Below are 25,337 nucleotides of genomic sequence, written 5' to 3' on the forward strand. Positions count from 1 at the left end.
GAGCTGTAGGTTAAAAGCATTGACATCGCCGCTCTTGTTCCTACAATGTTTCTCACTTTGTTAATACCATCTACTAAATTCGCCACAACATGGATACTGACTCATAACAAACAACATTGTACAATCACTACATCCCCATATCTGGACGAGGCTTAATAATTGTGGTCAGGCAAATATCAGAACAATCTTACATATTGACCAGCTCCTGTGACAGCTATTTTAAATCAGAAGTCATAATTCCTCAACGGCGCTACAGGTTGCCTAATTTCCCAGATTTAAAATCAGTTTAAGCCGTTTGTGAACCTGAGGTAAGGTCATTAGCATTATGAGTGTGTCGGCTATATATGTAATCCATGTCTGGTATCATTATTGCTTCTGCACACCAAAAATATACTGTACCACTTCAGAGGCTATATGAATGAGCCTATGACAAGTTGTATATGCAGTATATTGAATAACATTTTTAGGCATTTTGTTTTTAAAGATATCCTTCTTAGTTATTTCTCTAAAATCCCTCTTCTGGGACACAACATTAATTATGATATGGTAACCCCCCAACATAAATGATGCTTTTCGTATATATGACAAGCCTTTTAAACCTACAAAGTAACCAACATCTTCCATGGTTCTGGTACACAGATAACATGCTTTCACTGAAAACGAAACATTTATTTGACCATCGCATGTATAAGAGACCAGCAGTCAGTGTGCAGACCACCAACCAGACCCCTGAATGATGTAACTCTAGTTGTGGCATTGTGAGGGACCTGTTGTTTCCAGACGCCTTCAATTGCTGTCGGAAATACAACAACCACACGAGCATACATTTAAAGCAACTGCCTAAAACGACCAGGGAAATCTAAAATCTGCCTCCGGTTACATTATAAAAGGTATGTTTTCACGGTAACCTTAATGTTTGGCGCCGCATGGTAACAACGCTTACGTGATGTATTAGTGTTTCCACTTTCCTTTTCGCTCAGACCGCAGCAGCGTTTCTCTGCAAAGCTCATCTTTTGTTTCTAAAAAGCAATGTTTTGGGGTTTTTTGCTTTGAAGAGGGCATTTTCATTTCATTCAACAAGAGCACTCTGAAGGCAGGACACGTCTCTGTTTCTAGGTGTTCCACCCTCGGAAGGAGCACCCTGCACAGAGCAGCACCCTGCACAGAGCCGCGCTCCGGCAGCCAGTCCCCTCCCCCAGCTACTTTCCAACATCACATGATCCACCCTGTGCTGCAGGAACTAGGGGAAAGGTCGCAGCGCTGCGCCGCTTGGATACGGGCAAAAACGGCCTGCAACGTAGTACTCACAAACCCTCCCATGTCACCGAGCACATCCCAACATTACCACAGTCAAGCCACGCCAAAAAAAAACACATCATTTGTTTTGAATATTGCATATAATTTGCAGTTGTCCACTGTTCTACAATCACAAGTTGCCGATGCAAAAACCTGTCTATTGTTAATGAATCACGTCAAGTAGCCCCAGTCTTCTTCGTGCACTTATTGTTGCATTACATCATGATTCTGCCCGCAAACACACATCCACCCCACACAGCGTTTTGCTAGTTGTCATTAATAAACACGTCAACATCACACATATTCTCTCACGACAAATACGATTGGCATTTGGAGGTTACATTTATCTTGGTGTTATAGGAAGTATTCTGCCCACGTGGTTTCGCTGAAAGGGGGTCAATGTGAAGCCTAGACAATATTATATATGTTAATCCAAAGAGCCAGCGTTTAGTCGTATGCAAATAAACCAAGTGTGTTCTCTACTTTTATGATGCTCTTACAAAAACTACACCAAGACAAGTCATTTTTACTGACCTTCACTGGCAGGTGACATTCTCTTTAGCTACTATCACACATCATAAGCACACACATATCACAGCCTATATTATAAAGTAGTATTGTATACAGAACACTTATACCTGTATTGTAATTAACAGAGCTGCCAGGCCATTTTGTTGTCAATGGATGACCTTTACTTGGACTTTAGCCCACATTAATGTCATGGACGACGCAGGAATGCTAACCAGGTCCCCACCTGGACCGTTCAACACAAGATCACAACACATCCAGTAAAAGGCATAACCGGTTGAACGTTTCATGCAGATAGATATCCAGTAGAGGCCTCTTTAACGTCATGATCACAGCCTCAAATCAACATGCAATCCAAGAGCTTTGGCTGCGAGTGCAGTAAACAGTTCCCCTCGCGGTTTAGTCACGACCTTCACAAGTCAAGATCTGACTGTAAACTTAATGTCTGACTGCTCCAGGCCGAAGCAGCACACAGCCGCCCGGTTATGCTCATATGCGTAGGTATGGAAATCTACTGTACGTCATGTAAACACCGCACAGATTGAAGCACCGGGCCGACGAGGAAATGCAACACACTGACATGAACCTGCACCGCGCAGAGATAACGACAGCTGCCAAACGGGTGTTGTTTAGCTCGTCGATTTTTTGTTGTTTTATATATATATTTAAATACTGCAGCCATATTTGCACAGCTTCTTCCAAAACTGCCGAGTAGGTGCCAAAGCGGCGCTGGGACACGGAGTGAAAAAATTTGAATGATCACTCACCAACCCTTTCTATCTGTCTGAGGGAGCAGAGCTTTCTCTTCTGAAGAGGTTGTGTCACTGCTCGTCCGTCGGCGGGGACTGCTAGAAACTCTGCATGAATGAGAGCACAGACTTGTATACACTGCCTGCCCCCTTTTTTTTTTTTTTTTTCCTTCTACAGAATCCGTCCTGGTAGAAACCGCGCCCCTAGAGGTCTCTTGTGCTATAGACAGTTTTTTTTTTAGGACAAAATATGGCAGGGCTGGCAATGAATATTGCAGTGGTGGCAAACTATGAGAAAGCCAAAGGCATGCATGTGCTCAACCCAGTTTGTGAGGGAGTGCACAATATGAGATGAGGCACAACTCGTTGCTGCCTCACTTCCCTGTCTCCTCCCTGTTTGAACAGGACATGCGCAAATTCAGTAATTTTTTTTGATCATTATTTTTTATTTATTTTTCATGACCTCCCCTAACTGCACGTCCCTGATGTATCCAGAAGGTACAGACGGTGGGCACAATATTAAGAATATCTGCACTAATTAAATTAAATCAAATAGAGGTAAACCTGTATGGATACAATCTTCTATCATTGTACGTTTTTTCCCAATCAGAATTAGACCATAAAATAGTTACTTTTGTGGAAATAGATTTAGAAACAGTCCATGGATCAAAGAACAAATGGGTATGTTTGTACATGTTTTTGGTTAATCCAGCAATGTAATACCAGAAAAATCTGACAACCAAGCTGTCATAAAGCAGTTTTCATACACTAGTTTCATGTCAGTCAACCCTGTGCCAGCTTTGGCATTCCCTCCCATAGGGAGTGGACATTTTACATGCACTATAACCTCCCATCAAATACTCTGCTCACATGTTAGGTTTAGAATGAATATTTCTCAATTTCTATCTCTTTTTTGTCCTAAACTGGAGGTTTTGCAAATGGTCTGCAAGAACTGTGGCCCAAAGTATGGTTGACAGGCCTCTTTCTGAGGCTTTTGTTTTGCTGCGCTTTTGAGGATGGGATAGTCATCCTCTAATCAAGGTCGAGTCATCCACACATAATGGGAAACACCTGTGTGGCTGCACATTGTCAGTTACTATACACCTTTTTCACAGCAGACGTGTTGACATGCCATGGCCTTCTTGGAAGTGATGACGTGGCTTAATTGCCAACTAATCAAAAAATGGGCAAAGAGGTGGATCGTCGGTGGAGTTGAGGAGGGCCCGGGTGACGCAGCCTGGTAAGGCACCAACCTGTCACTCAATGCACCCATGCCCTTAATTAGGCTATGCCTACCTTGACGCCTCAATCCAATTTAAAGTTGTGAGTTATATCAAAATCAACCCTCTGTACAATTGTCATGCAAGGTAATTGGCTAAAGAGACAAACAGTTTTTGTACTAGTGTATTTCTGCTGTAAAGTTGGGCATTTTTAACATGAAGGTCTGTGACTCACTCATAAAAATAACTGCCATTTTTCTTCTCACTTCTGCATTGGCTTTATTTCTCGGCACCAGAGGTTTGCCGCTTGACTAGCATGCACAATACCTTGGCCCTGGGCCAGCTGAATGGAATAGGGCCATAATTAACATTATCTATTACACCTGTATTTACCATCCAAGAACATGGAAAAAAAACTGCTGTGATAAAGGTCAGTCAAGAGAGTCTGGAAATTGGCCTTTTACACAGCAGGCATTTTGACTTGTCATAGTATGAAATGCACTGGTGTTACTAAAGGTGACGATGGCTCTGTGGCCTTATTAGTATAATTTTTACATATAGTTAGTATTAAATTGGACTGTATGTTGTGTACATCAATTGCACTTCTTACATGTTGTTCCTTGTTTGTGTTGGACCCTCAAACAACTGCATGGCTTGAAGTCAACAGCATTTAGAGCACAGACCACCAAATGTTAAGCAGAAGCTGACCTTTGCGAGGCAATATCAACGGGCCTTGTTTGTGTGGTGAAACAACGTACTGTTAAATATACCAAGAGGTCAGGAGTGCATTAATATATTGTTACCCAAAGGCACATTTTCTGGTGGCATTGAAGAAATTACAAAATAGTTTGCTATGTTATTTACATGTTAAGCATCCCCGCTTATTATTATTATTATTATTATTATTATTATTATTATTATTATTATTATTACCTCAAAATCAGGCAACACTGTTCTACCCAGAATCTATTGTGGCATACTTGAGCTTGTCTCTCTGACTCAGTGTTTCCCAATTTGGGGGCCAGAGACAAAGATGAGGAGTCACAAGATGACTAATGGGATTAATAAAGAGAACATATGTTTGTTACACATTAGGCAACCTAATCATGTACTTTTATGAAACACTGGACACGTTCACCTCCTATGACGTCACACACAGGACTAGTCTCAGCTAAATTGGCTACAACCGCCATTCAAATCAGCAATCCGAGAAGGACAAATAAGTATTTAAAGTATGTCCACATCAAACTTAACAAATGAAAACGTGCTTTATTTGAAGACTTTATAAGTTAATAAGCATATATTTCTAGATGAAGCACGAGGCAACGTCCCAGTACGGCCTGTATGTTTAGTGTTTATCCGAAAGAGGGCGCAAAGGGACCATTTATTGTCAAAGAGTTTGTTCCGACTATTAATTCTCGCTCACTATTTATTTGCAAATAAAAACAAACATGGTAGATCTTTACTGAAATGAATGTGACGAGCTATCGTTAACGTTATAATACTAACGTATGTGTTCGTTGGAGGACACAATCAGCGAGCCTTTAATTCAACGTCAGAGCTAAGATTTGACTCTCTCATCGTTTAAATTGAAGTATCAATGTAGTAAACTAGTAAATATGATGTCTCACCTTCTGTTATGTCAGTCACGGCACCATACAAACCAAGCAAACACGGAAACTCAACGCTCAAACTTTCCCTCAGCGAGAGGCTCGTCCACGTCGTCCCGCCGCCAACTGCTCGTGCGCGTGCGCCACTGTCACTGGCGTGCCGCCGCCTGCCAGTCAGAGACAGCTACAGCCAGCTCGCGGCATGTGGACCTGGACGAGGGGGTGCGTCCGTTTGACCAGCAGCGATATCAGCGGAGCCAGTCGACAGTCGAGGACAAGTGTTCTGTGCGGGGACAGCGTCGTGAGGGGGGAGAATGAGAATAGTGGATATCGTGTCTACTTGTAGGTACAGCGCAGCACGAGAAGGGAAGTCACTCCGAAAGGTAAGCAGCGACGACGGTTTGCTACTGAATGTTGGTGTCTCCACTCATAACACCGTGTCCTCCCCACTCACTATTCAGCAACCAGCCTAAATAGTACCTCGGCTACTCGATACATGTCGCCTGAATGTCTTTATCTGGTCCTTTTTGTTTGTGTTTTTTTTACAACTTGCCACTACAAAAACCCTGTATCCGACGTTACTGATTGTAACGGCTGCTCCCGCGTGGACAGCTCTGGGTGATATACGGTTAGATTGGTTTCCCGTGTGCACGTGATAGAAATGGAGCGTCTATGCTGGTGTTGTTTTTTTGGGTTTTGGGACCAGAAACGTTTCCCTTTTTTAAGAGTAGATTGCGTGGCGAGCTCGACACACGTTAGTTCCCATGAGTCGCCTTATGTGGTAAGAACAGTGACCGAGCGCTTCTCGAGGGGGATTTCTGATTTAAAAATCACTCTTCACGGAAATATGTGTCTATGATGGGATCCGCCTCTATGTGGACTCTGTTTTCTGATTACTCACTCCAAAAAACGGTATGTGTGTTGTGATCGTCTCTGTTTCATTCTTGACAGCCTTTAGTTCCGCATTTTGTGTCATCGAGATAACATGCGTTTAATTTCTAAGAGGAAACCTGGTTCTCAGCAGGATTTCACCCCCCACACACAGCCCTCAGCACAGACCACAGATGCTCCAGCGTCCAACCAGTGAGATACTGGTCTGTATGTGTCATGCCATGCGTGGCCCCTTTTTGAAAGGATAACTGGGTGTCTCACTGGTTCATACATGGAGTGGGGGAGGTTACAGACGAAACTGAGTGAAAGATCTCCAGCAGGATTTATCTCTCATCCTCTACCAGATGACTGGTGGTCATTGTGCTGTCATTTGGGGCTTTTGTTTTCAGTGTAATGTAGCAGATATGCATGTTGCTAATGCAAGTGTACATGATCTCTATGCAATTCCCCACATTTAGATATGCAATGTCATTAATTGGTGTGCATCATCATTGTTTAGGAGATAAGTTGGTAGGGGACAGATTCATATAGTTTTGTACGCATGCATGTGTAAGTTTGCAAAGGCTCAAATTATCTCGGTACAACTCAGTCAAGTCTTTTGAAAAGATTTGTATAATGATGAGTATGTTGTATTCTTCTCTGAGCTGTACATGCACACGCCTATAGCATGGAGTGTTTTGTATTTCTTTTTTATTTATTGTTGCTATGTTCAGCCTTCAGTGTGTGTGACAATGCTTGTGGCTTGAGGAGGAAGCCCCACACCGGAAAGATGACAGCACGGTTGGTGTACTTTTGTGTGATTCGTAGCATGTGAGACCCACCCATCTCTCAGCATGTCTTTCCACCTCAATCGTGTAGCTTTCTCTGCTCCGTGTTCTTGGTGGTGTCAAATGGTTTCATTTAATTTCCAAATCTAAGAAAAGCTTTAAACGTTTTGCTTTGCTGGAGAAGTTTGATCTTTGAACAGCTACATTCAGCTGGACAGTTTGACTTTGAAAAAATGGGTGCGATTTTGACTTTTATTTGGCTTTGAGGGACTTGAATGTGCTCATGAACAATGATCTGACTGCCCTCTCCGATGCCAACAGGATGTGAGCCACGTGTGAAGCAGAGCATATGAGCCCCTATTTGTTTTGTATGCATGTGAATGGGCCTTAGTCAGCAGCAGCAGCCTTTCATTTTTTTTATTCCGAGTTATACTATAAATCACCACTTATATGAAGGATCAAAAGCATTGACATATATGTCATTCCTGGACGAAAGCATTGCAGCAGAATGGCAAATGATATGTTAAGATTTAGTTTGGGGAACAAAACTACTGATGGAAAAACATCAATTCAACATGATTCAATAGTTTTATCATTATCAGACCAAATTTAAATTTCCTGTATTTTTTTTCTCGTAACTCTTTCACATGCAGCCTTCATTGTATTCTATGTGATAATATTATTTCAGTGGAGAGGGATCAATAGCCTTTGTATCTGCCTGAATAGGGGCTTTATGATATACGTCAAATGCCCAATGCTGGGTATCACAAAACACATCAGATACCGAAGCCTTTTGCCAACCATTAATAAGACAGAGAGGCTTTAGCCCTCCAGTGTGACTCATGACATGTCCTTTCTGAGTTTCAGTGTTATCTGATGTCTTGTAATCATGGCATTTCCATATCTCTTCTTATTTTGGTCAGGGTCACAAGGTCCTGGAGCATATTGCAGCGCACACACACTGGGTGATAGTCAGGGGTACACACGGACAGGTCGTCACATTCACACCTACGTGCTATTTTCAGTTCCAGTTCAACAAACGTGTGTGTGTGTGTGTGTGTGTGTGTGTGTGTGTGTGTGTGTGTGTGTGTGTGTGTGTGTGTGTGTGTGTGTGTGTGTGTGTGTGTGTGTGTGTGTGTGTGTGTGTGTGTGTGAACTGTGGGATCAGCCCTACTTGCTACATGAGGTGATCATCACACTGCACCACTATGTGATTGTTCATTTGATTTGGGCTGGAGAGCGAGGCTCTGCCAGGAGCTAGTGAACAATTTGCACAAAATGAAATTGTCTAAATTAGCAAAATCTATTCCCAACACTCATTAATCAAATTGAGGTCACACGACTGAGACTGAAGATGGTCACTCGGGCCTAGAACTGAGCCACCACTGAGCAGATGAGTGATGGCTCTATGGGAAAGTAGCTCATATAGTTGTTTGTCTTTTGGCATTTGTATGAAGGCTGATTTGGAATTCCCCCTCTATTATTGTCTCTTTTAGATGCCACTTCAGACTGTTTTTTTTCTCTCCTAATATTTAACCTCCTTCTGTTGTTGAATCAATACAATTCCCCTCAAGTGTCGGCCTGTTCCCCTTGCACGTACCATAATCCTCTCTTTCTGTGCTTGTAAACATAATTTTAACATGACAACTATGTCGACCAAATAACCCGTGGTATGTGTGCATCAGTGAACCTAGCATCATTTCTGCTGAGCTTTTGGCTAGAGAGCAGCAGGTGTTGACCTTTTTGAATTATTGAATCAGTTTGGCAATGCTGTGACGCATCAGATCTCATGTGGTCTTGAGCTTGTTGACCGTGGCATTGGCATCTCGGTGCAGTGAAGGAAGTTTGTATTGCAGGAGGCTTTTTGAAAGTTTATAAGAATATTTTTGAAAATGTCCATTTAAGATACAAGCTGGAATTTTAAAATAACTTGACAGTAAGTGGGAGGCTGCATAACTTTCCTAAATATTGTTAATTTCCTCAGTGCATTTCTTAACCATGAACTATTGGTTGTTGAACTTCATATTTAAATATTAGTTTTATTTTATACATTTACGAACATAGTAGTGGTTGTTTGTAATGTAAAGCACTAGTTATTGATGAGTAGATGATATCTTTTCTTCTGGCTTTCTATGAATCATTTGCTAGGAAGATGATCCATGTATAAGAATTTGGCTTTCTCAGCAGGGTCATACGGTTTTGTGTTTATACTGTTCCCTTGACATTCCTGTCCTCATACCACCCCTTGGAAATGTGCTGCCACTCTGGGAAACAAGGCTTCTCTGGCTGGCCTGAGACTCCCAGCATCTCAAATGTTGTGTGGTCATTGTTATATTTAGACACCCCGAGACAGCAGTAAGACCAGAGATAGTTCTCAGGCCGGGTCAGAAGCCGGGTGAGGTGATAGAGAGCTCTCCTTCCTCAGCATCCCAAACTACCCAACCTTTCCCCATCTTAACGAAAGGAAATAACGAGTCTGAATCGGAGTGTTGTTGGTGAATCTTTGTTTTATGTGCTCAACTTTGGAAAAAACAATAAGGCAAAGTGACAGTGGTAATAGAGAGTGGAGCAGGACAGAAAAGCCCCTTGGGGACAAAAAGCTATTCTCAGCCATGTGCTTTTTCCCCAGTCCGCTGGATGTTTCACCCATGGGTCACACAGTCTCTGTGTCGCTGCTATTTTCTATGCATAAACACAAAAATCCTACAGCATACAACAGAATCGGAGGGAGACTGAGGGAAAAGAGACTCGGCAAGAAAGACAAGGAATCTCTTATTAAGGAGGCTTAGTTGCTGGCCATCAAGGCTTCCCAGCTGTTTTCCCTCTTTGGCCTAATTTGGTATCTTTCTTCTCCCTGTGTTCTTAAGTTGATTTTTCTAGTTTATATGGTTTCAGTGGTCGCTTAAACCCAGTCACTATAGATTAGGTTCGCACACTGTTTGCTGTGAGTCAATAGTCACTATGTACAATTCCTGAGAGGAACCACAGGGCTATGGGGAAACAATTGCCCATTGTCCATGCACCATCACACCTGCAAAACACATATTTGGTAGCATGGGCCTTCAACCTTTCCACCCTTCTACTGTCCGGAGGTTGATGGAATTAAAGTGTCTGGGTTATTTTTACATACACATGTCATTCACTGTCTGTGTAATGATTGATCATTATGGGCAACATGCTTGAAGATGGCAAACAAGATAAAACCTGGTATGTGTTTTTGATATTTGCAATTGTGCATTGTTACTCAAGCCTACATGTTTGGCAGTTTAACTGTATCTCTGAAGTTCCATCTGGACTCCATTCCTCCCTTTTTTTTTTTTTTTTTTTTTTTTTTAAAGAAAGAGCGAGCTGTTGAACATCTCCTACCAGCCTGCTTTTATTTTCTGTGGGGCGACTTAGTTGTACTCTTAGTCTCTGAGGGGCTCCCTTTTTATAACATACATTTGTTTTTAACTGCCAAATCAGCATTGTGTTAAGAGAAAATTAACAAAAAGATCTGTTGAGGGTGGACATGACTGCAGCCTGCTGGATAATGGGAACCAGGGCAGGAGCTTTTATCAGCAAAAAGGACAAATGAATCTCTAAAATGTCTGACATGTTATATACCTTTTATACCAGTGGTTCTTAACCTTTTTTCAGTGACGTACCCTGTGAAAAAAAAAATTTAAGCCAAGTACAGGGGTTACTAAGGCATGTTTGGTTGAAAAAAAGATGTAATACATAGCGCTGTGCCATCAGTGTAAATTGTAACTTCAGAAACAGAATTTTCTATATTCACTTATGTTTTATTAAATATATATATTACATAACATTTTTAAAGGATTTTTGAATGGATGCTTATTTTAAATATATATTTTTTTAAATCTCTCATCCACCCTGGAGTGCCTTCACGTACCCCCAGAGGTACACATACCCTCATTTGAGAACCACTGCCTTATACCATAACATATACCATGCCTCTGCTGAAAATAGAAACAACACCTCTTTGAGCAATCCTCATTTCTCTCTCCCATTAAACTGGAGCTCTGAAGCCATCTGGGACTTCAGACTTCTTCATGTGGAAATTAGAGCCATGTGGTCGCTCGTAAGCCTCCTTCCCTTTTCTGAATTGGAATGATATACTTGTTCTCCCCAATCACCACAAGCCTACAGCATTAAGCTCCTGTAATGACTGGGATGATAACTCAGTGCATTGCGATACATCCTTTGAAGTTTATTGCCGTGAATTGTTAGCAGTAATTACTGAAATGATTACCTACCAACACAGTTGCAAAAGCACTCATTTAACGTGTTTTATGATATCTTAAGATGGTCTTTTCTAGACACCATAACAATGTGCAAACGCATTCGGAAACGTAGATTTCATGGGATTTAGGTATACTGGAGACAGAAAGAAAAGGACTGAATTGCGCAAATGAGGGGCATGTGATAAGGTTTGTCTGTGACTACAAGAAACCCCTTGATGTAGCACTCTGTGTCCGTTGTTTTAGATTTAAAAAAATGTGAATATAACAAAAGTTTTAAGGAAACTCTGTTAAGAATGATCAAAATAAAATGGTATTTTGTCGGCTGGTAATTGCAGTTAATCTCAGCATGTGTAGACCTGTAATACATAGTGATAAGCGACACAGATGCATGATTGGAAAGGCATGGTGCAGGACTAGCTTATGCCGTGAGGTTAACCAGGTTGAATGAGTGCATGGTTCTGAGCCGGTCTGATCTCAGAGCCAGAACGTCCTTTGGCTGACCACGCAGCATTGACTAATCATTCAGTGGTGAAATAAACCAAACATCTGTCGTCTTCTCCTTCGTCACGCCATCAGCAGTTTGGGAAGCGGGTTGGAGTGCCAACCACAAAGATACTCTCTGAAGAATTTGATCAAATCTTAAAATGACCTAGTTAAATCGGTTCCTTGGGGTTTTAATACAATACCTGAAAGTAGGGTGAAGACCAGAAGTTATTTCTGTTAGACTTTACACACCCTGATGTAGCTTCACTCAATTGTTTCAGCTCAAGATGTCAGCCCACTGATACAGACACAAATGCACACCCCTCACTATCGGGCTAGTGGAGCTCACGGTACTCAGAGTTTCCATAGTTGTTGACTACTGCCAGACTCTTCCTAATCTCAGGCTGTCGTTCTGATTTTGCTCTTGTATAATCCTCTGCCTTAACTCTCTGACTGCTGCCCAAATTAAGATTGATCATGTGCCAAAAGAAAGATGATTATGGAGAAAGGAAATGTAGAAGTTTGTGTAAAAGAGGACACTGTAAAATTGGGTAGAGAGTAAGCAAATACAGCTGAATGTATGTTAAATTTCAGTGACATTTGAATTGAACGTATTCAGTTTTGCTAATGAGTCTCATTTTCTCTTACTTTTTAATTTGTGGCACTCTTAACTAGGTTACTAGGCTTTAAACTGGCAGACAGTTACTCCTTAAAAGTCTTTGGAATAAAATGATTATTTATGACTTTCTCCGTGACACTTGAGGCCATGTGGGTCATAGCCGGGCTGACACAGCGTGAAGATACAATACGTTTAAAGGTAGGCCCCGTTTGCCGATGTTTCAGTAATGAAGGCTTTGACTGCCGCATCTCTGCGTAACACCATGGATGGATGTGATTCAGAGTGCTGTGCAAGCTGTTTATGATTACAACAGTGAACTGAGAACTTATATATGCAAGCTAGATTTAGAGCGCTATGTCATAACAGGAAATGATGTCACCAACGCCTCAGGCTCAAAGTTTAGCCATAGTGGTTTTTCACTGCAGACAAATTGTGCATTAGCCATTTAAAACTCTGTCCCACAGTCCGCTCACTGTCTAACTGACTCTCATATCACTTTCTCACCACCTCTGCCTCACAACACCTACATTTTGAGAGACGTGAAAAGGATTGCAATATTTTAATATCGAAGATGTGAATGCCTGTGTTGTCTCTGGACTTTACTCTCATCTGAAATGTTCAGCTTGTCTACTACTTAAAAGCTGGAAGTAATTTACATCTAAAATGAATCTCTTTCTTGCTATATTTGTTCTCACACGCAGTCCCCCCAGGTGTTACATTTAACTGTATTTGTAAGATCTTTCTCCCACCCAGTAACTTCTCTGCTGCTTACTCCCTTTCTTCTCCAGCTTCAATCAGTTTGACACCCTGATCCCTGCTGCAACTAGCCATTTTTCAAACCACAATATGTAATGCCTTTGATGGTTCGCCTATTGAGGAGGCCCTCAGCTGTGTTGGTGACTCACAAGCAAAATAGCAGTAGTGTTAATGTGAACTGACCACCTTTTGGGCATTACTCGCATCTTTCTGGCTGAGTCCAAACACCAAGTCTGGATAATTTGAAGCTTTGTCTATAAAAGGGTTTTCCTTGGTTGGAGTAAGACCCATTTTGCTGCCATACTCTTGTCGCAGTTCTTATTGAACCTGTTGTTAAAGGAGTGGCGGTCATTGGTTTCCTTTTCTTCCTGACCCCAACACAATACTATCAGCAGTCTGGAGACTCAACACAGGAAGTAAGCAGCTGGAACCTAAAGATGAAGCATAACAGTCAGTGGTGATTGAAAAACGGTTCACAATACCCCACGTGCACCTCTTTCCGAATCACATGACTAACTTTAAGGCCCATCCAGAGCCTTCAAGTTAGTCATGTTTTGCTTAGGAAAGTCTCACAACTCTTGGCAGTCATGTATTGCCATGTTAAAAATATTCATCTGTGAAATGATAATTGTAGCTAGGGAAAGAAAATACAAGGTTATTTTATGATAATGATGACCAGCTGCATAAACACAGCCCTAATTATTGGTTTGGCCTTTATAAGTATTTATAATGTGTGTGTGTGTGTGTGTGTGTGTGTGTGTGTGTGTGTGTGTGTGTGTGTGTGTGTGTATATGTGTGTAATTCGGGTGTTGAGAACAATATGCTGATGCCTAGAAAAACCTGAAATAGTTTTGACCTGAGATGAACAAGAAAAAGTGAATTGTAAAAAGGAAAGCAGACTACAGCAGACGCCATGTTTTCAGTGGTCTGGTTTCACTAGCCACCTGTTAGACAAGAGACTCAGCTGTTGTTTTGATGGAGAAGACTGGATGCCGGGCCTTTGGTGGTCAGATTGATATGGCAAAGCGTAAAATAAGTTTTACCTTATCACTCCCTGTCCTGTGCACTCTGCTTATTTCTTTTCTTCTTCACACCTTTTGTATAAAAGGGAATTCCCACCTGCAGTTTAGGTAAAGAGTTTTAGAGCGCTATCAAATCTGAACCAAAACATACATTATTGTTAACATTTTTCTTTTAACGTTTCACATGAAATGTCTTCTTCAGCACAAGGCATAAGGGTCTCTGTGTGTGTGTGTGTGTGTGTGTGTGTGTGTGTGTGTGTGTGTGTGTGTGTGTGTGTGTGTGTGTGTGTGTGTGTGTGTGTGTGTGTGTGTGTGTGTGTGTGTGCATAATCATGCCACACACCTGTTGCTGCAAGGCATTTCAGACATGCATACCGCCTGAGGCCTCAGTTGGCTCCACATGTTGTTGACCGCCAGTGAAAGTATTCCTCAGTCAGGGCGTTTGTTGCATTGGGCTCTTTTATAGGCTGCGACCTTATCAAACAAAAGTCACAGAATGGTTCTGAAATGCATCATGTGGATTTTGGAGTGTCACAACTGGCAAATTATTTAGTCTATTATATGTTATTTCACGTGTTGTAGATCATCTGACACATTTTACATTTAAATTGTCTTGTCTTTGTCATCTGTCCAGCATTTAAGGTTTTTGCATGATGACAAAGACTTTGTTTTCTACCTTGTTGCTCAAAATAAAGACCGTAGCAGGTGGTCCTTTTTAACCAGATGCTACTGTACAGTCGGGTTTCTATCCGTTTCTTTCTACTGGCATATTCGTCCTATCCAAACATCCCTTTGAGTTGATGGCCTGGCAAATGAGGTGAGGCTGTTCTTTCTTGAGGGATTATTCAGCCCTGACAACTGCAAAACAGCCGAGCCTGCTGCCAGAGCGCATCAGCCCCAGAAGGCTCGAGGCAGGCTTAGAGAACCAGACTGGGGTCGGGGCGGGGTTATACTGCGAGGTAGGGTATGAGGGGGGGGGGGGGGGGGGGGGGCTCCAGGACATAAGAGTATTGGTCTCATCAGAGACTCGGGCCTCAGTGGTCCACTTCTCTGTTTCCTTCCTCATGGGCTCAGTTCAGTTTGGACGAACGCACGCGCATTATAGAAGCAAAGTCCCACGACTGTCACTCTGTGTCACACATTATACATGCCTTAAATGACCCACTGGCCTACTATGTCTTCCTGCGATTAACGCTCAAATAGCCTTGCGCGCACACACACACACACACACACACAAACACACACACAAACATGCATTCTTTATGTACTCTTTCCATTGGTTTGAGGTTAAAAGTGATTATTAATCTACATTTCAGCAAATTATACAGTTTACAATCTGAAATGTAGACCATTTTAGAAAATGAAGAACAGCCTTTTTTTGTTCTAAAGCCCTAAACAGCCAATATTCTTTTTGAATACCACTGCTTGCTAACCAAGTGAGTTTTAAAGGGCACACAAAAAAGCAGAATAATGTTCAGTGTATCACTAATTATAACTTCACACTGAGAATCAGTGACCTCAAGCTGAGGTCTAGCACTTTGTCAGCTGAAGCTTTGGGTGAACTAACAGGAAGTTGCTGATGGCCTTGTGGCTGTGCCAGACTCCAGCATGCTACGGACAGTGTCTACTCTTAAAGAGCAATAATTTGTATGTTTTGTCAGATGTGTTTCTGTTCTTTTTTTGGGTTTTGGTGATGGATAAGTGAGTAAGAAAGTTCGTAATAATGAGCTGACGTCATGGTGAGAGGTGTGGAAAGGAGAGCACCGCATGGTCGTTTTCATCTCAGGGGATACGATGACGCCGCCTCAAATGATGGCTGTTCGGTGTACCACCACTAGCATTAAGTATTCACATCTGTAGGCCTGTCGGAACCCATTAAACAACGCCGAGTGTTCTTTAGTAACACTGAAATCCTTCCAGCTTAGCACTGATCTGTAGTTGATCTGCACTCTGACCTCGGCTTGAACAGATGATTTGTTGTTCTCATCATTAACTCAGCTAAAACAATACGTTCAGTCAGAAAATGTCCATTCCTTATCTCTCCCTAAAAAGGGTTTTGCTACTGTTATCAGTCAAGTACGTGATCATGTCTCCAACATGACAACCAGCAATAAATCAACAAACTGCAGTATCTTATAAACACATTGAAATGGTTTATGCCAATTCTGATAATCATGAATGCCATTTGTGTGTGCCTCCTTCTAGATTTTGACATGAAGAAGGACATAGACACATTGATAGCAGAGGAACGCACTGACATCATCTCTAAATATGACAAGGTAAGTGTGTGCTATGGAATACCACCACCTGATGACAATCATATATTTATAATAATCAGAAATAATGCACAAAATCAACAACTTGTCATGACCCAGTTGGAGCCACAGCTGAGGATTTTCCTGCAGTTTCTATGTGACCGATTTCAACCACTGCCAAAGATCAGGCGCAGATTGTGTAACATGGCTCATGAAAGTCTTCACCTAGATGGTCCAATCTAAAAAGTAACCTCATGATTCTTTGGAACATAATATTTCCTCTAAGAAGGGCAGTAACAGTGCATACATCACACATTCTGAACACAGGGGAGTTGAACTGAGTCAGGCTGTGAGTGGTGCCTGCAATGTGTGAACCCAGAGTAGATTAATTACCAACAGGAAGTGGAAATGATCAATTAATACTAGGAATTATCAATTAATGACAGCAACTTTGGTGTGTGTAGTTTACAAACCAGGGTGAAAACACTTAAGAGATAAGGAAAAGGGAACAACACGTGAAAGAGAAGACTGTTTTGATAACAGAAAGTACGTTATCACTGTTTACTGGTGCACATGAGCACTACCCTAAGTCACTTTTAAACTGTTTATTTCATATAATAGGAGTTATGGTATGTGGTTGTTTCAGGGCAGACAGGAGGGTATCAACATTGACCCGTGGGAGGATGCTGACTACAGCATCTATAAGGTTACCGACCGCTTCGGCTTCCTGCAGTAAGTTACCTGACTTAATGCTCTGACCGCTTCCTTATAGTTGTTTCAATTCTAGGAGAACATCTATCTATCTATCTATCTACCTATCTATCTATCTAATATCACTCTTCCTCCCTTTCTTGTATCTTATCTTTCTCACATTATGCTGATGTATTATATTACTGCCAAACTCTGATTATCCTCTCAATGTCCAGACGTCTAATACATGCGGCGTATCTTTGCTTTCTCTATCCAGTGAGGAAGAGCTGCCGACACACAGTGCGCTTGAAGAGAAGGTATTTATTTTTAACCTTTGTAGCAAGTTCAGATTTTGACCTTGCATGTGATTTATATTTATGTATATTTGTCTTTCCTCTCCACAGCAAAAGCATCAGGAGATAGAGCGAGTGGAGAAATGGCTGAAGATGGTGAAGAAGTGGGACAAGTACAAGAACAGTGAAAAGGTGTGTAACTCCATACTGGTGGAGAAAATGGAAGAGAGTGCTAAATTAAAACTGATTGTTGGCAGATCTGACTATTACAACTATTTGTATTATTATTTATATTATTATATGTTTTCCATTCCCTTTTTAACCAGTGTATTCCCTTAACCCCCTCCTCTCTGGTCGAGACAGTTAAATCAAGCACATGTGATGAGTCCTTGTCATTCCGGAGAGCTAACAAGACTGCATTCCATAAAGCAGCATTCATACATGACTCTCTGCCGCTCGCTTCTAGTTGTTGTGGTTTCTTTATGTTTAGAGTCCCATGTGTCTCATGTGTTTCAGTTGGTGAAGCGTGTGTATAAAGGCATCCCTCTGCAGCTGAGAGGCCAGGCCTGGGCCTTGCTTTTGGACATAGAGAAAGTCAAACAAGATAACGTCGGAAAATATGAGGTATGACTCTTCAAAGGGATGAAAATCCCTCTAAAATCTGGACACTGAAATTCTGATTGCTTTTATAACCTATTTTTTTCTGTCCTCCAGAGAATGAAGCTGCAGGCTCGTAATTTCTCCGCAGAGATCAAACAGATAGACTTGGACGTCAACCGAACCTTCAGGAACCACATCATGTTTATGGACCGCTTTGGAGTCAAGTGAGTTCCTAGCTTCACTTCACAGAAAGCTGCCTTGAACGGCTTGTCAGTTTATCTTGCAAACACACTACTAACGTTACTGCGGATCATGTACAACTACTTTTATGACCTTTAGCCCGTAAAATCATTGACATAGTTGAGGTTGTTTTCATAACTATTATCTTTAACCCTTTTCGTGTCATATGAGCGTCTCCAAAGTTCTTGTTTAATTTTTTTCCTCACCTCTCATGTTCAAGTTTTCCCTTAAGTTTCTACAGAGAGTGACCTCTGGCTTAAATTCTGTGGCAGCCCCGCCACACACACGCACAAAAACACACAAAGCGGTGGTTTCCTTCTCTGTGTTTTATTAGCCTTCCTGTCAGTGCATGAAGCCCCACAGGAAATGGCATTCATACAGAAATGTGCACTGACATCAAGTATATATGTATATAATAACATTGCCAACATGGATATAATATTAATATATTTAAAAATATACATGAAATGAGCCTCAGATCACAGTTGTGGGAAACAACTGTGATCTGAAAGCTACTTGTTTGTCATTGTCGGTTTAATTCAGACAGAATGCGAGGCAGAGGTTTCTCTTGTTCTTTGTAACGTACTTCCCCTTCAATTCAAAGCCACGGAGTCCAAACAGACCAAAACAACGCTCCATCCTGCTTGGCTGCTCACTCCTTCCCTGCAGGTCAACAGCTGTCTCACTCACACCGAGACACTGACGGCTATTTCAAGCTGCTTTTCCTGCCTCTGTCTGTAAGACATGTATTTACGATAGAGGATTGGAGGGGAGACATCCTCTCTCGTCTACATTATTTTGTTAATGCCACTTCTCAACTGAAATACACACACACACACACACACTCACACTCACACTCACACACACACACTAGCTGCCTTGGGTTCACTGTCGGAAACAGTTGAGACTCCAGATGTAATCAACCACACTGCATGCGACCAAGTGGTCATAAAATCTGTATAGAAGCTGCACACTTTGGACAACTGATTTGATGAAAAGCCTTTTTGCCTTATTGATTAAAAAAAAAAACTAAATTATGTTGTTACTCCAGCACTGATAGATCATAGAAAGCCTTTCACACACACCCTTCATTAATACTTAAAAGCAAAGCTAGATAGACCATATATATATATATATATATATATATATATATATATATATATATATATATATATATATATATATATATATATATATATATATATATATATATATATATAAAAATGCTACCAGGATGATACGATGCAGCCTGCCGTCCTCAGCCTCCCCAGAGATATTTGCAGCTCTGTGCTGATTGATGGAGTTAATTTGGGGATGAGGTGGTTGAGAAATCATTATTCATGTGGCCTCTGGGAATTTTCATGGAATAAACTCAACTGCACTCAAACACACAGTTACAACTTGCTCAATTGTTGCTAAGGAACCACTTCCTCATTTTAACTGGTGGTTTCTCTGTTCCCTCTCTAGGCAGCAGGCACTGTTTCACGTACTTGCAGCTTACTCTGTCTACAACACGGTAAGTGTGTTTGTGTGGGCAGAAGTGCAGTTGTATGCCTGGGTGTGTGTTTCATAACATGGAGGAGTGTTGTGTACACTGGCTGCGAAGCAGCACGTCAGTGGTGCAACAGTTCATGAAGTGCGTTAGTTTCCATGCAGCAAAGAAAAGCCTGAGCACTCTAAACCCATCTGTTCCCATTCTTGTTTTCAAGCCTTTGGTAAGATCTTTTATTTATCAGTGTGATGCTGCCTGAATGTACAGCAACCCAGTGTAACAGTCAGACCACCAGTGAACCCACATCCATAGTCGGCTCTCTCATTGTTGGGCCAGGTTTTTGTTTGACATCATTTAACAGGCAAAGAAAGATGCACCGTCAGATTCACTGTAAAAGATTACAGACATACGATTTTCTTCCACCTCAAGTACTGATTTGTCATAATAGCCAAAACCAGGCATCCTTTTTGTTTCACAGCATTTATTTGTCTTTGCTGTAAATAATTTGAAATGTAGATGCTGGTGGTTGGACATAATGATGATTGCTTGCATCTACTTTAAAGTCCGTCTGTACTTTTCTCCACCGCAAGCCAGAGTCTGTCTGTTAGGTAAAATCCAGCTTTTACAACTAAGTGGGAATTTTCTGCGTCAACACAGATTTACTAAAATAAAGTAAATGCATGTGTGTATCAAATGCATGTGGATTAACCGGTGTATATGATAATTCTCGTATAAGCACAGATTGCTGCCGTCTGGTAGGGAGAGACATATTACAGTACATAACATCTCTCCACACTTGAACACAGTCCAAGTTCTGATTGGGCTCTGTCGTCGGTTCCTGTGCGATGGAGGTGTTTGAGCCAGAGGAAACGGGCATGTGCTGTTCCCTTTTTCCTTTTCCCCTCTTCACACACTGCTCAGAAGAAACTGGGTCAGTAGAAGAGAGCGAGAGAGACAGAGGGAGGGGGGTGTATGTGTTTGTCCTTTTGCCTATGAGAGGATACAGAAGAATGCCGACAATGTGTAGTTTAACCTCAGTGAAACCGTGAATATGTTTTCTGTGTTTCCTTGAAAGGATGCTTTGGAATGCCCATTTATGGCTGCACAATAAATCCGCCTTAATATGGACAAATACCAAGTGTGTGTCTAGTTTTGTGTATCTGTGCTTGCCAAGAGCTTCGTGTTTAGTGGAAATCATTGCAGAGTCAAATTGGCGCTAATTCAAGTTGAAGACATGACATTACTGAGAATGTATTTTAGGCTTCAGTAAATATTTGAACAACCTCTGGTAAAAGTGTTTATAATACTGTAGCTGCATGTACAGTAGGTCATCATGTACAGCGTGTCCACACACATCCACAGTCTGGCTTCAGACCACATCAGACATGCAGGTGCACTCATGTCTCGGCCTCTGTGTGTGTGTGCATGCTCTATTAAATTATGAATAATTCCTCTCATTTGCCCATCCTGTTAAATCGAACCTGTCTCTACGTCTGTGTCCCCCAGGAGGTGAGCTACTGCCAGGGGATGAGTCAGATTGCTGCCATTTTGCTCATGTACCTGAATGAGGAAGATGCCTTCTGGGCTCTGTCCCAGCTCCTCACCAACAGCAAGCACGCCATGCATGGTGAGAGACATAGGAAGAAATGAGCTCATAATATTAGATCAAATATAATAACGCTTCTCATTGAATATGACAAATGTGTGTGTGTGTGAGTGTGTGTGTGAGAAACTGTAACCCAATCAGCACGTGCTTACTCGGTCATGTGCTTACGTTTGTGAATGTGTCCACAAATCTCTAAATGTGCATAATATTTGTATAAGAACAGCCTATGAGAATCTCTGACACGGGGGAGAAATTGCCTTTTTATTATTAAGTATTTAGCTTCAAGAGCTGGAAAAACAAAAATATATGGACCTTTTCAATTGGATATTTTTTTACATACAGTTTGACAACTTTCAACACACTTTTGTATGATATTGCGACAATATTGACTCCATAGAAACACAGGTGTATATCATTTCTTATTTAAAAAACCCCACAGAAAACGCAATACCTTTTCATTTGTAAATGTCAAGTTTTTTTAGTTGGCTAATTTTTTATTTTCTATTACTGTGCTAGGGTTCTTCATCCCAGGATTTCCCAAGCTGCATCGTTTCCAGGCCCACTATGAGCTGATCCTCTCCAAAATGCTGCCAAAGCTGAAGAAACACATGGTAAGTTAAAGTACACCTGTTCGACTGATTCTTTTTGTCCATGCGGGGGACTGAGGTCATGGGTTTATTTGGGTGATTTCTCATAATTTGTAATAATTTATGTTGCAAAAGGCCATATGTTCAGAATGTTACTGCAAGTCTAAGAGTCAGACCTGGAAAGTGATTTATAGCTGGGAACATATTATGTGGAGCAATGTCCTATAGAGACTATTCCTCATTAATTCCTTCCCACAGGACAAGGAGCAGATGACAACAGGAATTTACACCACCAAATGGTTTTTGCAGTGCTTCATTGATAGAGTGAGTATTTTGATTTCCCAAAGAATGCCCCCTGTACTGTACATATCTAGTGCCAGATATATTATGCATTGAAACTCATCAATCAGTATATTCTTTTGAACATGGAACTACATCTGGGCTTGTTTATATATATTTTTTTAATCTGCTGCTGCGTGTCTTGCATAACAGACCCCGTTCACCCTTACCCTGCGTTTATGGGACATCTACATAATGGAGGGAGAGAAGACGCTAACTGCCATGGCTTATACAACCCTCAAGTTACACAAGAGTGAGTATGAGGATGATTACGTTGTCTCGTGCCATGCAGTGCTGAACAAGTCGAACCAGTCTCATGCCCGCATGCGATGTAACACTCACTGGTATAGCAACAGCAGCCATGGCTGCTGTTGCTATACCAGTGAGTGTTACATCGCATGCTGCCTCCCGCTTGGCTGCCTCCTAACTGGCTTACATAATGCAAGTGGGCAGTTGCTGTGGAGAAGAATCAAAAGCTGACTTTTCATTGGCCGCCTGCACGAGCATCGCCTCAATGCAGTTGCATTCTTTTGACGGGCCACTTCTTTACTTGCGTCTTAAAGTTAGGCCCGTGTTGAAGTCTTTTAACAATATAATTTATATTCATGGTTCATATCCCAGAATTTACTTGGCGTGTAACCTCCATACACTAGCATCACCCATTCTATGAGTTAACTTTCTGTGTATTGTGTGTGTGTGTGTGTGTGTGTGCGTGCGTGCGCGTTCAATCAGAGCGCCTCCAGAAGCTTCCATTAGAGGACCTGAGGGAGTTTCTTCAGGAGCAGGTAGCAGTTTCTTTCTTCCTGCCTGATGATGTGGTGGTGGAACAGTTACAGGCTGCTATGTCTGAACTCCGCAGTAAGAAGTTGGACCAACCTCCTCCAGGTGCAGTTGTTTTCTTTTACTCCTTTTATTATCAGGATAAAGCTACATTTTCAACCTACAGTAACACTAGGTTTAAAGTTTTCCTTTGTTGATATATTCCCTATCTCACATTTGTTTCTTTTTTTTTGAAGCCAAGTCAGAAGAGCAGCCAAAGAAACCTCTGGGTCAAGAGAGACCAGTTCTCCTTCTGCCTCTGCAGCCTGACTCTCCTCTGGAGGTTAAAGTAAATCCGCAGCTCCCCAGCCAACCCGATACAGAGGCCCAGAAAACAGACAGCATCACCCAACACCAGAGCCCTTCTCCTGCGGAGCCCCAGGACTCGAGAACTCCTCCTCTGCCTTCACCTGTCCCGGTTGTAGTCCACACACAAGGAACACCTTCTCCTTTGAGGCCTTGCAGGGCACCTCCCTTGCCTCCAAAAACCCACAAACCCTGTGCTGAGGTCGGGTCGGACAGAGATGTAAATGAGTTGCTTCCAGAGGTTAGCCAGACCGAAGATGTCGGAAAACAGGATGGCCAGCCTGGACACTCCGAGACCCAGGAAGAGCCGATGGATTGGCCTCCACCGTACGAGCCCCCTGCTCTAGAAGCTCTTGCTGTGCAAACAGTGGAGGAGATCATGGACCTTCCAGATCTGCCACCGCCACCTTTCTTTTACACTGAGCAGAATGACCAAAGGCGTCTGGATAGTGAAGCATCCTGCCCGGGGACCGGGACGGGCTCAGAGACCCAGCGGCGCTCAGCCTCACCCCTGGTCACTCAAATGAAGCTATTGCCAAAACCATGCCCAAAACCACCCACGTCACTTCATCTCACACAGAAAGAAAGTCCTCCCTCAAAGCCTTCCTCTCACCGTGCCTTCACCACATCCTCCTCCTCTCCCAGACTTCCTCCCCAAAAGCCAACCAAGTTCCCCGTCTCTCTCTACGTCCCGGTGCCCAACGGAGACCGACGGCCCTCCAACTGCTCCCAGTATGACAACCTTTCTGAGGCCGATGAAGACGACCGCTTCCTGGAGAGGCTGCTGGGCTCCACACCCGAGGAAATTCCAAGCATGCGCAGCAATGCCCCACACACCACTGGCGGAGATTATGACCCTGCTCTCTACCCTCTGCCTCCACCTCCTGTGTTCATCCCGCCTTCGCCCTCTCCTATCCCGCCCTCGCTGTGCGGTCTCCCCAGTTTGCCTCAGGAGCCAGATTATGAAGGAGAGAGCAGCTGGGTGGAGGACTCCATCATCCCTCCTCCTCCAGCTAATTTTGCTGACAGACTCACGCCCTTCCAGCGTAGTGCTGCCAGCTGTTCAGACGCACACAGAGCCACCTCACCCGGTTACTCTAAGCCTTTCTCTCGGGCCCCCAGGGACCATTCTGCTTTTCCGGCACCGCTGTTGTACACCGGGTCTCCCCCAGGCCACTCCAGGCCCTCGGGACAGTCGGCAGTAGGAGTGCCCTTGGTCCAATCCAGCCCAGACTTTTGCAGGATGCCTCCAGGTGGTCAGCAACTGCCCAAATCAGTGACCTTTTAAAGTTTCCACTTACTTTTCAAGTGTCACTGAGTATGCCAATATGATTAAAACTGTCTGTTATTGCTTGATTAGTTTTCAAAGCCATTTAAGAGGTAAAAGGCCAGTTTTGTGTGTGTGTTTGTTGTGTGAGCAAGAGTGAAAGGACTCTTTCCATTGATGTACTGATGCATGTGATACTTGCACCTTTTTTGGTAAGGGCAGTTAACTTTTCTATGTGTCAAACTTGTATTTAAAACTGCTGTCTGTTACATGTTTCTGTTTCATAAAAAGTGAGCGCATTTAAGGACCTGCTTTCGTTCCACCGTTGCTTCATCTCCAGTTAGTTTAATTTAGTTCCAACAGAAGTGTCTTAACCTGATCGCAGTGCACTGAGACTAGTGACTCTAGCACAAGGGCTTTTGAGGCTGTAAGGTCATCTTTGCTGAAGCATCCAAAGCCTAAACATTTATACTGCTGTTACGGTAAACTGTTAGCAGGCTTACGCATCTTAACGGTGTATAACACTGTAATAGGTAACTGTTCATACGACAGTTTCTTTACTGTAAGGTAAATGCTTGATTAAGCCATTTTGTACCAACGCAGTTTGCATGCATACCTTTAAAACATCCACCAGCAACAGGGAAGACATGGTGCA

At 42.4% G+C, this 25,337-nt stretch overlaps 1 protein-coding gene across 1 annotated transcript; it reads left to right on the plus strand.

Annotated features, from left to right (window-relative positions):
* Positions 1–5,717: 5,717 nt before the first annotated feature.
* On the plus strand, positions 5,718–25,273 carry LOC306741868 (uncharacterized protein; the record flags this gene model as incomplete). Its single annotated transcript, XM_079224193.1, is given in 15 exon segments — positions 5,718–5,762; positions 5,765–5,786; positions 16,394–16,467; positions 17,090–17,175; positions 17,411–17,450; positions 17,538–17,618; positions 17,943–18,050; positions 18,141–18,250; positions 19,734–19,782; positions 21,265–21,385; positions 21,881–21,975; positions 22,210–22,275; positions 22,444–22,543; positions 23,023–23,175; positions 23,307–25,273. Coding segments are annotated over 15 exon segments (2,547 nt in total). The 3' UTR covers positions 24,704–25,273.
* Between the last annotated feature and the right edge of the window lie 64 nt (positions 25,274–25,337).

The sequence above is a fragment of the Taurulus bubalis genome (assembly GCF_910589615.1).
Source record: "Taurulus bubalis genome assembly, chromosome: 9".
NCBI classification, from domain to species: Eukaryota; Metazoa; Chordata; class Actinopteri; order Perciformes; family Cottidae; genus Taurulus; species Taurulus bubalis.